At 31.1% G+C, this 16,856-nt stretch overlaps 2 protein-coding genes across 5 annotated transcripts; both read right to left on the bottom strand.

Moving 5' to 3' along the window:
• Positions 1 to 3,365: 3,365 nt before the first annotated feature.
• LOC8274499 (proline-rich receptor-like protein kinase PERK15) lies at positions 3,366 to 6,223 on the bottom strand. 2 transcript variants are annotated; one of them, XM_048378206.1, is made up of 9 exons: positions 6,016 to 6,223; positions 5,730 to 5,900; positions 5,460 to 5,642; positions 5,292 to 5,378; positions 4,963 to 5,033; positions 4,587 to 4,663; positions 4,364 to 4,508; positions 3,804 to 3,965; positions 3,366 to 3,710 (listed from the first exon to the last, which is right to left on the bottom strand). In XM_048378206.1, the coding sequence occupies exons 1-9, from the start codon at positions 6,131 to 6,133 to the stop codon at positions 3,513 to 3,515; spliced, it is 1,212 nt and encodes a 403-aa protein (XP_048234163.1). In that variant the 5' UTR covers positions 6,134 to 6,223; the 3' UTR covers positions 3,366 to 3,512. The 2 variants fall into 2 exon arrangements, with proteins under 2 accessions (XP_048234163.1, XP_002516047.1); XM_002516001.4 differs by having other exon boundaries at positions 5,460 to 5,900.
• Positions 6,224 to 7,671: 1,448 nt separating this feature from the next.
• On the bottom strand, positions 7,672 to 16,417 carry LOC8274498 (proline-rich receptor-like protein kinase PERK1). 3 transcript variants are annotated; one of them, XM_002516000.4, is made up of 15 exons: positions 15,679 to 16,336; positions 14,964 to 15,581; positions 14,676 to 14,759; positions 14,392 to 14,462; positions 14,078 to 14,160; positions 13,527 to 13,662; positions 12,234 to 12,395; positions 12,073 to 12,145; positions 11,173 to 11,577; positions 10,972 to 11,058; positions 10,793 to 10,863; positions 8,890 to 8,966; positions 8,572 to 8,725; positions 8,244 to 8,390; positions 7,672 to 8,108 (listed from the first exon to the last, which is right to left on the bottom strand). In XM_002516000.4, exons 1-15 carry the CDS (start codon positions 15,737 to 15,739, stop codon positions 7,899 to 7,901), a joined length of 2,439 nt encoding a protein of 812 aa, XP_002516046.2. In that variant the 5' UTR covers positions 15,740 to 16,336; the 3' UTR covers positions 7,672 to 7,898. The 3 variants fall into 3 exon arrangements, with proteins under 3 accessions (XP_002516046.2, XP_048234160.1, XP_048234161.1); XM_048378204.1 differs by lacking the exon at positions 7,672 to 8,108 and having other exon boundaries at positions 8,367 to 8,481; positions 15,679 to 16,417; XM_048378203.1 differs by lacking the exons at positions 8,572 to 8,725; positions 8,890 to 8,966 and having other exon boundaries at positions 15,679 to 16,360.
• Between the last annotated feature and the right edge of the window lie 439 nt (positions 16,418 to 16,856).

Below are 16,856 nucleotides of genomic sequence, written 5' to 3'. Positions count from 1 at the left end.
TTAAAAAAATGTATAATATTAAAATATGTAATCTCTTTTATTTCATTATCAAATTTATAATTGTTGGACCTGATATGCTGTAAATCTATGATATAATCAAATAATATATATAATTGACATAAAAATTACTTAAAATTTTTTTGTTATGTAAGATTAAATTAATATTTCATAAAAATTATGTAATTTATTTGATTTAATTGTCAAAATTCTATCACTGCATTTAAAAATATTAAGAATTACACAAAATAGATAAAAATTATATAAAATATTATTTTTTATGACTACATTATAATAAGATATCAAAAAGATAATATAAGACACTATAAATTATGATATTTAAAACTTGTATCATGACACACGTAATTCCAATCTAATTTTTAATTTAAAAAATGAAGTGAGAGATTCTAAATATGTGTTAGATATGATGAAGAATAATTTTAAAATAAGAAATTATTATAACAAAATGGTGAATTTATTATTAAAAAAATTAAAAAATTGAAGGATGGTAGATCCTCTAATGGATTTTGATTATACTTAATAGGCATTTTCCTTTCCAAAAGCCTATATATATATATATATATATATATATATATATATATATATATATATATATATATATATATATATATATATATATATATATATATATATTCAAGTTGACAAAGTCAGCATGGGCCACTAGAAAAAGGTAATACATGAAAAGTAAAAGTATCCTCTTCCTTGATATATGGCATTTGAATTTATGACGTCATGGCTGAATGCATGAACAGCCTCTCCAAAAGAAATTCTCTTATTCTCTCTAATAATGGGTTTGAATATTTCTTTCTGTGGAAAGGACAGCAGATTTCATCGCCCGTGCTTTTTGTTAAGCATGTTGCTGCCCCATTCCAAGCTATTGTTTTGTTTAGCTCTAATGCTTGCTGTCTCCGCCTCTAATGGCGTTGTTCCTGCACCTAACATTGCCAATCTTCCTATATTTCTTTAATGCTTTTTGCCACGAAATTTGCTACTGTGTGGGTTTGACATAGAGTGAACTGCAGTTTAAAGTACATCAAAGTGAGGGGGAAAAGAAAAGGAGGAAGCCTACCTTGTCGTATATATATATATATATATATTATATTATAAAATATGTCTCCAGCTATGAAAGTGATCAAAGAATGATGTCGTTTCCTCATTTTCTTTTTTCTTTTTTTAATTGGACTAATCAGTTGTCTATTAATTGTGATTATATAATAAGCAGTCATTGTTTCTGATAAATCTCTCGCTATTAAATGAGAAGTTCCAATCCATTATAATGTTATAAAATACATATTCCAAAAAAAGAATCGGATGATGTCACACATCACGATCTTTACGGTCCATAATTAACCTGAGAATTTTCCTCCTTTCTTGTCTTAGAAAGTTCGCGTATGGCTGCTGAATATTTGTGGAAAGTCGTCCAGTGTATGACCGGAATTTCTTGCTAAAACTTACTCTGCACCTTTTCCTTACATTTAGTTTTATTTTCATAATAAGCTTTTAATTTCCTTTTTTTTTTCTTTTTCTAAATAATAATAATATAACTTTCACTTCAGTAAAATGTCGGTCGCCTTTGTTATTACCGATATTTAAAGGTAGTGGAATTTTGACATGCACATTTGTACCACGGCATACCCCTACTCCCACATCGATTTCACAATCTAATTATTTTTATCTTTTTATACTTTAATTATTTAATTTTTTAAACTGAGATATTAAAATTGTAAGAATACGTTTCGCTTGTAAATCACGAACATCAGCTTTCTTTTTCCAACAGATAAACATATGGACAATAATTTTAATCTAAAAGCTAATAATAAGAAGCAAGTATAGAAAGCACCTACACAGTACTTGTACACAAGTGTTTACCTACTTCAGCGCCAGGGGGGATCATCAACCGTTGGCTTTGTCACAGACATTTTAAATACTTGAAATGGACCCACGTGGAAAGAAACAAAATGTTTAAATAAATTACGCTTCTCACTGAAAATTTTAATAGTTAAAATTGGACCGTGGTGCTTTACATGCTTAACGAATAAACTTACCAGTATTGGACTATCACTTGAGAGGTAAAACTTCAAATTAATTTGAATTAAATTAAACATTTATGCAGTTTTAATACAACATTTTTCTAAAACAAAATATATATTTTAGAAAAGAACTTATTAGTCAAAAATATAATTGTAAGAAAACAAATAAATAAATAAAATTAGCCTTTTAGAGTCAATATCTCTGCTTTAATAAGATTTTATTTACTGATACATACAAAACTAAATTTCTACGAAATTCATCACATAAATCACAAAACTTAAATTCTATAAAAAGAAAAGTTCATCAAACATAACAGTCCTTTGTTTTTTCAAAATAAATAAATAAAAAAAGAAGAAATCAATTGCGACACATTTATTGAAAAAAATCCTTTTATAATAAATTATTTATTAAATAAATAAATAAACTCAACACACAAAAGGGACAGAACTTAAAATTTTACCAGTAACAGCAAAATACCAAAAAAGATTTTCCACAAAATAGATGAAAGTATTAATCAATATTATCTTTACTTGAGCTGTGTTAAGGTTTTTTTCCTTTTTACAGACATGACAATCGGTTAGAGTGGGCAGAGTAAGTAAAACTAGAAGTTTGAGGCTTTTACTGATTACAAAAGGTTAATAGTTATATTTGGTTTTTGACATGCAATTAGTTAGTTGAGATAAAGTATCGAGGGACTAAAATGTAAAATTGCTAAAAAGAAAGTCAACCATGCCTTCTTCTCGAAGTTGCTAGAGAGAGAGAGAGAGAGGGAGAGAGTATATATATGAGCCACTGAAATACATTTATACAAATTTCCTTACAAATTCCTAAATAAATATAGTCTATCACGTTATTTATAGATTAAATTAATTATATAGTGACATATATATTTATATTTTAATTGTTATATTTTTTTAATTGATTAATCTATTACCGTTAATAATTTATTATTAAAATTTAATTAATAAAAATATAATAAATAATAAATAAAACTATATATCATCGTATAATTAATTTAATTTATAAATGACTAAGTCTATTTAAGAATTTTTCAATTTCAATTATATGCCATTAAATTCAAAAAGCCAAAAACAAGTGCATTTAATGATTATATTAGGTATATTTATATGAGAAAAGTTAAATTTAGAATTTATGAGTTTCTATTTTGTTTGTTTATAAATATTTAGTTATTTATGGATATAACTCATTGTGGTTGTGAAGTAGATGGTGCAAATAAAAAGAAAGGACTTATTCTAATCAAAATTAGTAGTAAGCATAACATATACATGGCCATTCACTTAATATAATAGTCAGAATTAAAAAAATAATGATATGATAGCTATAAAATTATTTGTAAAACCAGATTCTTTTTTTTTTCTTTTTCTTAACCAGTTAAAGTTTCAATAATTCACTCACAGCATCATCATATGAGTACAACTCAAGCCCTATATATGCAAGTTGTATCACATATCCTCAGCCCTACTGTTCTCTTGGCTCTCTAGGGCATAACTGTTCATATATTGCTCAGAATTAAATTCCGAGCTTCCTCCTCCTCCTCCAGGGAATGACAAGTATGGTGCACCATCGTACAAGAAACTGGTGTCATTATTGCTGACCCATAATAACTCAGAGGGCAGGTTCCCTCTTAGAGCTTCAACTATCTGCAAAAACATAGCAATAGAAAAATGGGTCCGTTGAGTTATCAGTTTGGGATAAGCATATATATAATAAAAGAAATGTGAACATATATATACCTGGCTCATTTGAGGGCGATGCTTAGCAGGTTTGTATACACAAGCTGCAGCACAAGAGACCATTCGACCCATTTCATTTACATCATAGTTTTCCAGTAAATTGGGATCAATAAGAGATTTGTAGCTGCCATCTTCCAAAGCTTGTTTAATTTGAGGGACCACCTGAATATTAAAAGAAAAAACTCTCTGCGTGATTTTCTTTTTCCAGTAATAAATAAGTCAAACTTTCTGCTTATAGAAAAGAAGTACAATTTTCTACCATCATTTTCTTTTATCTATATGCTACTACAGAATATAATATTTATTCTTAGTTTTATTCTAGTAGCTGCTTTGCAATTTTCTTTTGTCATCTTATTGAACTTCCAAATTGGCCACAATCAGATGCTAAATTTTTCTTATCTGTATAGTGTATAATTTCTCAGAAGTAGAGAGTTAAATTTAAAATTTTGCTCAAAATCATACTGAAAAAATCTGCCAATTACTATATCCAAGTGAAAATTCTGGTAAGCAATCTTATGAACATGATGGTTGAATATGGTTATGGAGGACCAAGTACGTACCCAGACAGCTAGGTTAACCCGATCATTGTCTTTACCATCGACAGGTTTTCTACCAGTGATCAACTCCAGTAGCACAATGCCGAAGGAAAAGACATCAGATTTATCAGTGAGCTTCCTCTCGAAGGCATACTCAGGAGGCAAATAACTACATTTGGAGAGGCATTGGAAAATCATAATAATAATAATATCTAACTAGCACATGAGAGTTTATACATATTCCTACCCAAATGTTCCCTTGGGGTCCGTGGAAATGTGTGAAACAGAATTTGAAAAATCTTTGGCAAGTCCAAAATCCGCAATCTGGAAATTAAATTTACTGTGTCATGTGCATGAAATCACTAAATAAACTGAATAAACACATGTTCTTGCAAAAATTTATATTAAGTACTGATAAAGCTAAAGCTCTATACAAAGCTAACACAATATTTTAAGACGCCTTGGAATATGCACTGAAATTTGGAACAAAATAATAATACATTTAAAGTCCATTTGCCTGACAGAGACTCTGAGAATTATAACTGCAAGAATATTATTTAAAAACATCAGCAGCAAAGAGAATGTGATGGATAACAATTCTTTCTTTTACACATCTTACGTACCTTTGGTTCAAAATCTTGATCAAGGAGAATGTTTTCCGCCTTGATATCTCTGTGGATGATCTTGGGTTTACCTACAGAGATGTGCATTATAAAAGGAAGAAATTATGTGATGTATGCTCTGTCACGTCTACAATTTCACCAATTCATTTCTGTACTAAATTGAACTCAAAGATTTCACATTTTTGCTTAGTTGTCGTGAATATAAGCAAATCGATCAGGTTGTGGATCTTGGCTAAATGCATAACATATATAATCTTCCTATAAAAAAGAGGGTGAAAGTGGAAGAGAGAACAAAATGGTGAAGCTTAGGCATGGAATTGAATACTCACATCCTTCATGCAGATATGCCAATGCTTTTGCAGAGCCCAAAGCGATCCTCATTCTGGTTGGCCAATTTAAACTGGTTCTATTCTCTCCTGCAATGTTTATATCTACCTGTTAGAATAGAAAAAAAAATTTAAAGGACTTGATATGATACCAGGAAGAAAAGGATTCACCGTGCAAATGAGTTCTCAAGGAGTTTTTGGGAACAAACTCATAAACAAGCAGCCTATCAGCTTTATCAATGCAATATCCCACCAGCATAACAAGATGTTGATGTCGGACACGACTAATGGTCAGAATCTCTGTCTCAAATTCTTTTTCTTTGCGTTCATCATCCTGATACTTGAGCTTCTTGACTGCAATAACTTGGGAATTTTCAAGAACTCCCTTATAGACTTCACCAAAACCACCCTTGCCAAGGCAGTTAGCATTAGAGAAATTACCAGTTGCAGCTGCTAGTTCCTGATAAGTAAATACCCTCTGCTGACAACTTTGGACCTTCTCATTAATTGTTGTACTAGTATTCAATGAAATGGCAAGAGGCTTTAGGTCTTGTTGCCCTTCTCTAGTCTGTCTGGGGTGAGGTAGCTGAGATCTCTCAGCGTCAAGGTCATCTAGACGGGAAAATCATGAAATATTAAGTAGCAGTAGAAATTAACTTCACAAAACCATATGCAGATAGATAGATATACAAACGAGTATACATCGGAATAAACATCATCTGCATACCTGTCGTGGTGGTGGTGGGGCGATTAGACCTCCTCGCCCTCATGAACAAGTAAAGAAACACCATTAGTAGCAGAATCGCCACCGCTGGGACAACCACAGCTATGACCAGTGTCGACATGGCCGCTGGGAAGGTTTCTTACTAGTAATTTGAGAGAGAAATGTCACTGTATCATAGAATAGAAAGACTTGTTATTAGGAAAAATAATAATTGTAATAGTGATAGTAATAATTATAATCAAAAAGTAAAAAATGAAGCTGGTGGCACCCAGCCTGTCCGTTCTTGTTCACAACACTTTTAATAAAAAAATGGCTGAGTCTTAAGATTCTGAATTACTACTACAATCTTTGTTTCATGGTACTGAATACGTATGTACTTGATTATTTAGCATGTAACCTTTTTTTAATAAGGTAAGGAAAAATTGATTTTTAGTTTTTTTTTTATAATCATATATTTATTTTATTATTAATTAAAAAAAAAAACTTACAACATGAGAGAGGTACCCAAGATAATACATTTATCCAAATATACCCAAAAGAAGACAAGGAATGAAATTATTTTGTATAATATTATCAAACTCTTAGGATCTTTTTTTTTTTAATATTCTTAAGTAATATTAATAAAATATTTTCTGAGTTGCATAGTATTAATTCACTCCAAAAGTAACCGTGGTTGCATGGTAAATAATTTATATTTAATTTACTTAAATAAATACAAATGATTTAATTAATAGGCTTGGAATTTGTGAATATTATTAGATTTTAGTAAAAGGCAATGGACGAGGCTAAATTTTATTTTAGGGCCAAATATGGAAATAAGTTAAAAGAAAAATAAGTTAGTCAATTAAAAAAAATAATCTATTAGTCAAAAGAAAATTATCTTAAAATACAGAAAATAACTTTCCATGTAGAGAACGAAAATACGTCTACTAAATTTCCAATAGTTATTAAATTTAAAGGCATATAAAAAATCAACATTACAAATTCTTTTAAATACAATCTTCTTTCTTACTTCTCTTTTTAATATCATTTATAGGTTCAACGAATCAAATTCAATATAGATATGAGGTGCGATAACATATATTATTATTTCAGAAAAAAATAAATCTAAACTCCAATCAAATATTAAAAATATTTTTTAAATAGTTCTTAATATTGCAACCAAATACTGGAAAATATTATATTTTTCTAAAAAATATTATTCAGAGAAAATATTATTCAGAGAAAATATTTTTCAAAGAAAAAATTATTCTCTACGGACAAATAAAACATTAGTCAATTATATTTTATATTCACCCAAAAATATATAAATAAATAATAAGAGATTTTTTCTAGCTTAGTCAAGGTCTTCAGTTTAGATCTTAAGTATACAACTGTTTTAAATTTTTTAAGGAAGTGTTTTATCACCCACAAGAGTCCTACGTCTCACACTCTAAATTAATTTTAAATATATATAATAAAAATTATTATATTTGACATTATATTCCGATGATCAATTCATAATCAGATGGATAATGAAAAATGACGAATACATATAAACTCAGTTACTATATTATATATAAACAAAATTAATTATATAATAATATATATTATTTATTTATCAATTTTTAAATATATATAAATAATATAATAAATAAATCAACTAATACAAATATAACATTTAATAAATTATCACTATTCAATTACTTTTATCTAAATACGACAAATAAATTGTGTATTTAACTCTTAGCATAAGTAGGTGGTTGAAAAAAAAAAACTCTTATTATAAATAAAACATTTGCCACTCTCAGAATCCCCTCTCCCCCCCCCCAAAAAAAAAAAGCAATTCCTGGAAAGTCAATTCAAATTTTGGTTCCGTTGAAAAATTAAATCTTCCTGGATAAAGATTAAATCGAAACAAGAGAAGGTAAGGAGCCTGAGGTTCCTGCAGACGTTAGGTCAGGTTCTTCAATCTCCTCGTCAGGAACAAGAGAAGGCATGGAGCCTGAGCTTCCTGCAGAAGTTATTTCAGGCTCTTCAGTGTCCTCGGCCCTGCAGTACTTCCAGTCCCAGAGGTCATTCACAACAGGAGTAGTTCCTTCTAGAACCCTAACTATCTGTTTTGCACAGAAACGGTAGAATGATTATTGTTTGTATTAAGAATTCCTGTAATTAAGTTAATGAATATATATATATATATATATATACACGAAGGAGAGCATTCAACTTGTCAACTTGGAGATGTGTATCACCTGACTCATTTTTGGCCGACTTTCTGGATCCTCACGTACGCAGGCTGCAGCACAGATAATCAGTCGCATCATTTGATCGGAGTCGTATCCCTGCAAATTCGGATCAACTAGAGCATTATAGTTCCCCTCGTCCAGCTGAAGCACCACCTGTATATGTGCGAGGAAGTATTTAATATTATTTTCCCCTCACATTCATGCTTTAATTTAAGCAGACAACTTCCAGCGAAACTTTAAGGATCTAGAAAGGAAAATTGATGTGTAAATAAGCACACATACAAGATCAATTCTTCTCTAATTATTTGAAGTTTTGGAAAAACAAGAAACGTACCCAGCCAACTATGTCAGTATGACCATAATCCCTAAACCATAAACCATAATCAGGTTGTTTCCCAGTAATCAACTCCAGAAGCAATACACCATACGAATAGACATCGGACTTATCAGTCAGCATTCTTGTATGGGCATATTCAGGAGCTATATAACTGCAGTTGAAGGACATGCATGAGAAAAACAGATCAAGAAAACATTCTTCTCATTTTTTGTTTGCTTTTTTTCTTTTTTCAATGTATATGCAAGGCAGACGGCACAGCATTACTTATTTGATTTTTTTTTTATTCTAAGAAACTAAATATTAAAAGTTCTTTACCCAGAAGTTCCCTTAACGTCGGTGAATATATGTGTAACAGAATCTGGGAAAAACTTGGCATTTGCAAAATCTCCAAGCTGAAAAGAAATGACTCACTTGTAAATAATTGATATCATTATACATGGTCAACATCAAATGAAAAACAAAACAGAATAAGGTTGCAGAAATAATAGGAGAAAGAGATTAACAAAGAAAGAATTATGTCTCTTGAATGTGAGCATGTACACGGCATCTTTTCTGTAAAGAGTATTATCATTCATATTTTATTTTTATTAACTTGATGAAAAAATCTCTCCATAAAATTGAAACAAAAAGACAACAGCTTGAGCAGAAGGAACTCGAGCTTCTAGACAAGAAAAGTGAAAGCAGAAAAATAAGAGCCAGAAACTACAAACATACAGCAGAAGAACCAAGGAAACACAAAGACACCGCAAGCAGCACATCGAATACTACAAAGAGCAGCCTCCAAAGACTCAAAAGAAAATCACCATCAAAACAGAAACCCAAACAAATCAAGATAGGTAACGCTAATTAGGGGGTTTAACAAGATTGACAGAACATATTTTGTTACCGGAACACACAGATACGTTTTGTATTATCGAATCTTGCTAACGTAGTATCTATAACTCAGCTATATCCAATTATACTAACACCTTCTCTCAAACTCAAGGTCTCAATACAAACTCGGTGATGAGGAAAGTTGTTGGAGAGAGATTGATACTCAACCAGAAAACCGACATCAAGCAGGCAGATAATATATATATATATATATAAAAGAAAAAGAAGATTTTTCTCAGAAAAGCTTAATTTGTGGAAATCGACTTTAGATATATATTCAAAAGGTTCAAACACCTTCAGAATCGGTCCTGAATATGAAAAGTTAAATCTAAAAGTAGTTGAACCGGTCGATCAAAACTTTGTTAATAGGTTTAATTCAACCAAACTGAAGCGGACACGTGCTAAGATATGACTGGCATTAGAGAACATACTGTACACCTGAAGCACTAAACATAGGAGGATTTGGATTGATAATGTGGCAGTGGTGCGACCACGATGACGTGGCAGAAGGGCAAGTCATTGATGGGACCAGTACAAGTGATGGGCAGTTTAGACGAGGGTACAACGTAGAAAATGAGCTCAAATTAGGTCGGAAACTAGTTCCCAAAGCTGGAAATCTAAGAAGTTTAGAAATGCCGTGTTGGGAAGCCTATTTTGGAGGAACCCTACAGGTATCTCTGACCCCCATCTTGAGTAAGATTTTCTTCTGGATGATCAATAGATATCATAGTATTTGCATGTACTGATAGACATGTCATAGGACAATGATTTGTATTTGGGAATGGTGGATGCATTTGACTGGAGGATTGATTGTCAGAAGAGGAAATCTGAAGAGCTTCAAGAAAACTGAGTTCAGCAGCCCACTTCGGGGAAGAAGTGATGTGGAGTGGAAGCTTGGTTTTACAAACGTTTTGTTCTGGGACAATTATGAAGTTTTTGAAAAAATACAGGACTATGGTTTGAAAACATTCAGGAGTTTTAAGTGCTTAAAACAGAGAAATAAAGGTCTAGTACCATGTCAGAAGAACATAAATAACCCAGATAAAAGATTTTGTATATTATTCTAATTGTAATTTTTTGGCAGAGAACTTGACAATTATTTATTTATCATGTATTAGCAAAGGAAACAGAAAAATTATACCCAATTACAACCCATAATCAAGCTAAAGTAATATCTGTAATTAAGTTAATTCTAATACCACTAGCTACTCTATTCCCATTAATTATTCTAATTATGGTATGTAAACCAACTAATCATACTAAAAATAGTAACACTTATAATCAAGGGATTACTAAAATTAAGAAGAATATGCTAACACAAATAAATGTGTAGCAGCAATCTTACTTTTGGTTCACATTTATCATCAAGAAGAATGTGATTCGCATCAATATGTCGGTGTATGATCCTCGGATTACCTGAAAACAATAAATGCGTATATAAATATGTCAGAAAGGTAAAACCTGGAAACATAGCTAATGTATATAATGGCCAAGTGCTGAAGGCATGAAACTGGGAGTACTTACAGTCTTCGTGCAAATATTTCAAACCTCTTGCAGAGCCTTTAGCAATTTTCATTCTGGTTGTCAAGTTCAAAGGTGATCTACCATCTCCTGTTGTGTGTTTCACACCATAGTTATCAATATTAATAGCTCAGATAAATTTTCTGAAACATGATAATTTAGGTCAGAACTGGAAGAAAAAAAAATCAATTTAGGTTGGCTTACCATGTAAATGAAATTTCAAGGTGTTGTTCGGAACAAACTCAAAAACAAGCAACCTCTTGTCTCCATCAATGCAATATCCAACCAGCTTAACAAGATTTTTGTGGCGCACGCTGTTGATGGCCTTAATCTCCTTCCCAAATTCATCTTCTTGCAATTCAGTACAAAACTTGAGATTTTTAATTGCCACCCTTTCACCACTTTGAAGGACTCCCTCGTAGACTTGGGAGAAATCACCCTCCTTAAGTAGGTTGGCATTGGAGAAACCATTAGATGCCTTTTCTAGTTCTTGAAAACTAAATCCCTTTGGCTGATAAACTTGAAGCCTTTCGCAATCAGTGTCCTCAACTATAGTGATAGGACGCTCGAACACCCTTTGTTGGAACCGTAGATGTTGAGATGGGCGATCTGGATGGAAAAGGTGTATCAATAATTCTATAAAACTAATGAGATTTAGATATATTGTTAAGTTTTTCGAGAGCAGGAGAACTAGCAAATGTAAAAGTAAAATGGTTATAGAACACTAGCTTCATATTGCTACATATTTCCATTACAAGATAAGCAAATATATAGTGCTTTTTACAACGATTGAACTAAAGCAACTAACACAAGAAGCCTACTGAACAAAGCAATCTAGCACATTAAACAAGATAGAGTAACATATATGCATTGGTTTAACTTGAACAATGCATGTTTTATCCTAGTCAAGCTCTTAACCAAAATTAGGTTAATTTTACTAGAACAAGTAATTTTTCATGCAAAATATGAGACAATGCAAAGAAGACAACAAAAGTAAATATTACATGCAAAATATGAGACAATGTACAGAAGACAACAAAAGTAAATGTTCTCATTTCACACTTAACAAATATATGCTTAGAAAACTAAAGAAAGTCTACATACCGCGTAACAAAGCATTGTCATTCACATCCCATATATCCAATAAAGGCATATTTCCTTCAAGAACTTGAACTATCTGCATTGTGTTAGTGGTAGAAAGGTTAGCAACTTATAAGCAAAACAATGTTCAACGTGTGTCTCTGAATACTCAAATATTACATCACCTGTTTCATTTTTGGCCGTCTCTCTGAGGGTTTATATACACAAGCTGCAGCACAATAGATCATTCGCTCCATTTCACTCCTGTCGTAGTTTCCTTCCAGTTTTGGATCAAGAAGAGACGTATAATCACCAGAGTTCAAAGCATGATCAATCAGAGTCCTAGCCTGAATCACCAAAGTTCAAAGCTTTGATTAAATTAACATATAAATCAAATATTTGATGGGTCAAAAATTTATTTCATTTACCTAACTAAATAATTCAATCAGTCTAAATTATTTAGTAAGATTTTAGATTAGCAGTTATAATTCAATCAGTCTTTTATGTCTACAAATATTTATTATTAACTTAAAGGAAATGAAGTTTTCGTTTTTGGACTATTACACTTTCATTCGATATTTTATTAAGCTCCTAAACTTTATCTTATATTTAAGTCTTTTATTTTTTTATTTACGCAAATAGTAAAGACTTATTTTTTATAAAAAAACATAAATGAAATACATACACCATAATAAGAACAAGTGTTTAGCCTAAACAAATAAGCTGATTAAGAAATATTTTACATATAGTTTACCTGAAAAGTAAAATAAAATATTCAACATAACAAATATGATGGTAGTATCAAGTACTCCTTTCTTAAAGCAGATGAATATCATTAACTGAATTAGGGCTTTTCATATGCATTGTATAACTTGAAAGTGGCATCAGTACTGATACTGATCCAAAATTCAGTCCTGAAATAGGTTTGCTTTTCTTTTCTTTTAATGGCATTACTGAATTTTTCTGATCTATCAATAAATTCTTACTGTTTTTGCAATAATAAAAACACAAGGGGCTAATAGAATATATATATAACTGAAGCTTAGGGCCTTAAAGAAAACGAAATATAAAAATTTCAAGGATTAAACTGAATTGAACTACATGTTAGCAATTGAAAAGAAAAAAACATGCATGCATATATATGATTTTCTATGTATTAGACAAGAACTTTGCTAGACAAAATAACAATAATCAGCACCAAAAGTGATTTTTCACTTCAGAGCTGATGAAACGACAATAATAATGCAAGAATGACTGCAACACAAAATCTAGGTTAAAAACTGTGCAGTATAATTACAACAATATACAACAGAAGATAAATGGTCTGTTTTCAATCTTAGCAGCTATTATTTATTGTACGTATATAACAAAACACAGTAATACCAGACATTGCATAAATGGTATAATGCACATATAACTAAATTAAATTTCACCACTTTAAATTATCATAAACTAGAGTTAGGGCAAGTAATGCATACCCATTCAACTATACGAACATTCATTAATTCAATAGGTCGTTTTCCAGTTATCAGCTCTAGAAGAACAATCCCAAAGGAGTAGACATCTGACTTATCAGAAACTTTCTGTGAAGGATAATACTCAAGGTCTGCATATCTGCACTTGGAAAGAATATTGAATATATTATAATTAAGTTAATAATAAATCCTTCATGTCTTTATAAAACAAATCTGACCACTCTTTGATTTATTTCTTTATTTTTTATTTGAAATAATCATATATATATATATCTATTGAATTTTATATTTAATATTATTTTGGTTTTTAATTGTATTTTCATTAGGATTTAACAAATGAAAAATTGACACGTGATAAGATTTAATTAAACCCTTATAGTATTGAATTGTAATTAAAATTAAAATTGAATAATAAAAATAAAATAAATTAGAATTTCATAATCCAAATAAAATTCAATATAAAATTTATGATCACTTATATTATTATCCTATTAACTGAATACAAAATAACTCAGTCATTCATGTAATGTATTTAAAAGAAAAATGTACCATACCCATCAGTTCCCCTGCAGAGACTGGAGATGTGAGTAACACTAGCACTTTCTGGAAAGAACTTGACAAGACCAAAATCTGCAACCTGAACAAACATGGTCTAAATTGATCAGTAGATTTATTCATATAATGCAATTTAAAAGGACAAGGGAACATGACCTAGATATATATTAGTCTTATCTTCCAATTAAGATATTATGAACTTTAAATTAAACAAAAGAAATGTTTAATGGATAAAAATTATATATAAATGCTAAGAAGATATAACAAGCTTAATTAACCATACATTAGCTCTTCATAAAACTATTCTATATACCTTTGGTTTAAAATCAGCATCAAGAAGAATGTTATCTGCTTTAACATCTCGGTGTACGATCTTAGGGTTACCTGGACATACACATGTCAAAAAATTAGGACACCCAGATATGTCTTAAATTTGAAAAGAAGGCAAAAATTGAAATGGGGAATATTATTTACTTAGTTAACCCAGAAACTGAATTAAATTAAAGTATAAATTAATCCCTAATTACTCTCTTGTGGGAACATTATTCAAAAATATATAAAAAAGTTAATGAGGAAAGTAGGATTTAAATTACTTACAGTCTTCGTGTAGATATTCCAACCCCTTCGCAGATCCTATAGCAATATTTATTCGTTTGGGCCAGTCCAAAAGTGGTTTCTTTCCTACAAGTTGATACCATTTATCATTTAGTGAGATCACTGTATCAATTCTTCTCCAAAAAGATCATTATATCAATTTATTTACAGGGGCCTGGATAATCATAAATATACGTTATCAGCTCAAATTACCAAACATATTATTCTGTATGTGCACATCCAAAGGACTGGAGATAAAGAAAAAAAAGAAAAAGAAGAAGAAGGACTAACCATGTAAATGAGTTTTCAAGGAATTGTTTGGAACAAACTCCAAAACTAGCAACCTATCTGGTCCGTTAATGCAGTAGCCGATAAGCTTAACGAGGTTTCTATGACGCACACTGCTAATAGCCTTAATCTCTTTCTCAAATTCATCTTCCCTCTGTCCATCCCTATATTTGAGTTTCTTAATAGCAACAACTTCTCCAGTATTTCGAAGGTTTCCCCTATAGACATGGCCAAAACCACCCTCCCCAAGGAGGTGAACATGTGAGAAATAACCTGTTGCTACTCCCATTTCATCGTATGTAAAGATCCTCGGCCGATACTGGCATTTCCCTATGATTGGAGAACGTTCAGAAATCGGAAGCTCCTCAACGCTATCAACTGCAGTGTCTTCTGTAAGAGTAGGCTCAATATTTGCAGGCTCCTGAAACTGAAAGCTATCAGGTGGAGGTTCTTCAATGCTGGGACTGGGAAGCTCCGATGCTGATTCTGAATAAACAATCTTCTGGTTGCTGTCGACATGCTCACAAGACTGGCCAGCAGCTTGAATATCATCCAGATCTGAACTTTCTGTGCGGTTTGGTGGAGGCACGAGCGGCGGTGGTATAAAGTTAGAGTCATCAGCTGAGAGAATAGGGTGAGGAAAATGGAGATGAGAGGAAGTGTAAGAAATAGTATAAAAAACTCTTAATATAAAATTTAACAAGAAGCTGAGGCATACCTTTAGTAAAACTTGTGCTGTAGCGTTTTGGCTCTTTTCCCGTGGAAAAGCACGAGCCCATCGAAAGATTTTACAGTTTTTCCTTTACTTGCTCACTTTCCACAGAGAGAGAGAGAGAGAGAGAGAGAGAGAGAGAGAGAGAGAGAGGAGATGAGAATGAGAAGGGAGCAGAAGGGTTTCTTTCATTCATGGAACATTCTCATCAACAGATTAACAGCTCTTATTGTTAGGTTTCTTGGGTAATGTGTTCCAAAGGGATCTTACATTTTTCTTTTGGTCAAACTTTTTACAAAATTTTTCAAGTGCATTCTGATAACAAATAATTGGTTTAGTTTACTTGCGGCAAAAGCTCTTCTCTTTTTTGCTTTTCCCTTTTTTTTTTTTTTTCATTTCTGTTGTAAATCAACTCAAAACGTATTGATTTGTCAGGTAAATGAATGTTTTATTTTCGATTTTCTTAATTGTATATCACCTTTAAAGGAAAATAATACGGCTTGCTTAAAAATAAGTATGTACTAAATTATTTGTTTATTTTATGTACAAATGTTAAAGTTATCATTTTCCTTCCAATTAATTAGCTTTTCTCTAGTGCCATATCAAAAATTAAAAGTAGGAACACATGACATTTTTATATAATATGTTTTGATTAATTTCATTTTAAAACTTTTTGTTTTATAAAGGGTTTATAATGAAATGGTAAATTTATTAACTTGATACTAATAGTTAAATTCATTTATTTATGGTTCACCCACAATTGGTAACAAGTCGTACAGCATCAGTAGCACATGAAATTAAAATTTGTTTAAGAAAATAATGACTTAAATTCAGATTTTGTGAAATTGAGATATTGACCTATTGGCAATCTAACATGCATACAAATATTTTTTTTTTTCGTTTTTAATGCAATGGCAGGAAGTAGCTCAAATAGAAATTAGCATTGTTCATCACTGGTTGCATGCCTAAACAACCGTAGTTGAGTTGATTCTATAATTGTTCCTATATTTGCTTAGAAAATATGCCAGCTAGTATCATAAGGCAGCTTCCCAGACATAAACACCAGGATAATAGAGAATCTTTGGGCTGTTCACAATGGCTTGTTCATTGATTTAAGAAATCATTTCGTGGATACAAGCAAAATATAATAATTAGAAGAACAAGGAGTGAAAAGTTGTCTTTAG

This window comes from Ricinus communis, chromosome 8 (assembly GCF_019578655.1).
Source record: "Ricinus communis isolate WT05 ecotype wild-type chromosome 8, ASM1957865v1, whole genome shotgun sequence".
Classification (NCBI taxonomy): Eukaryota; Viridiplantae; Streptophyta; class Magnoliopsida; order Malpighiales; family Euphorbiaceae; genus Ricinus; species Ricinus communis.
This window is presented reverse-complemented; position numbering and strand designations above follow the sequence as displayed.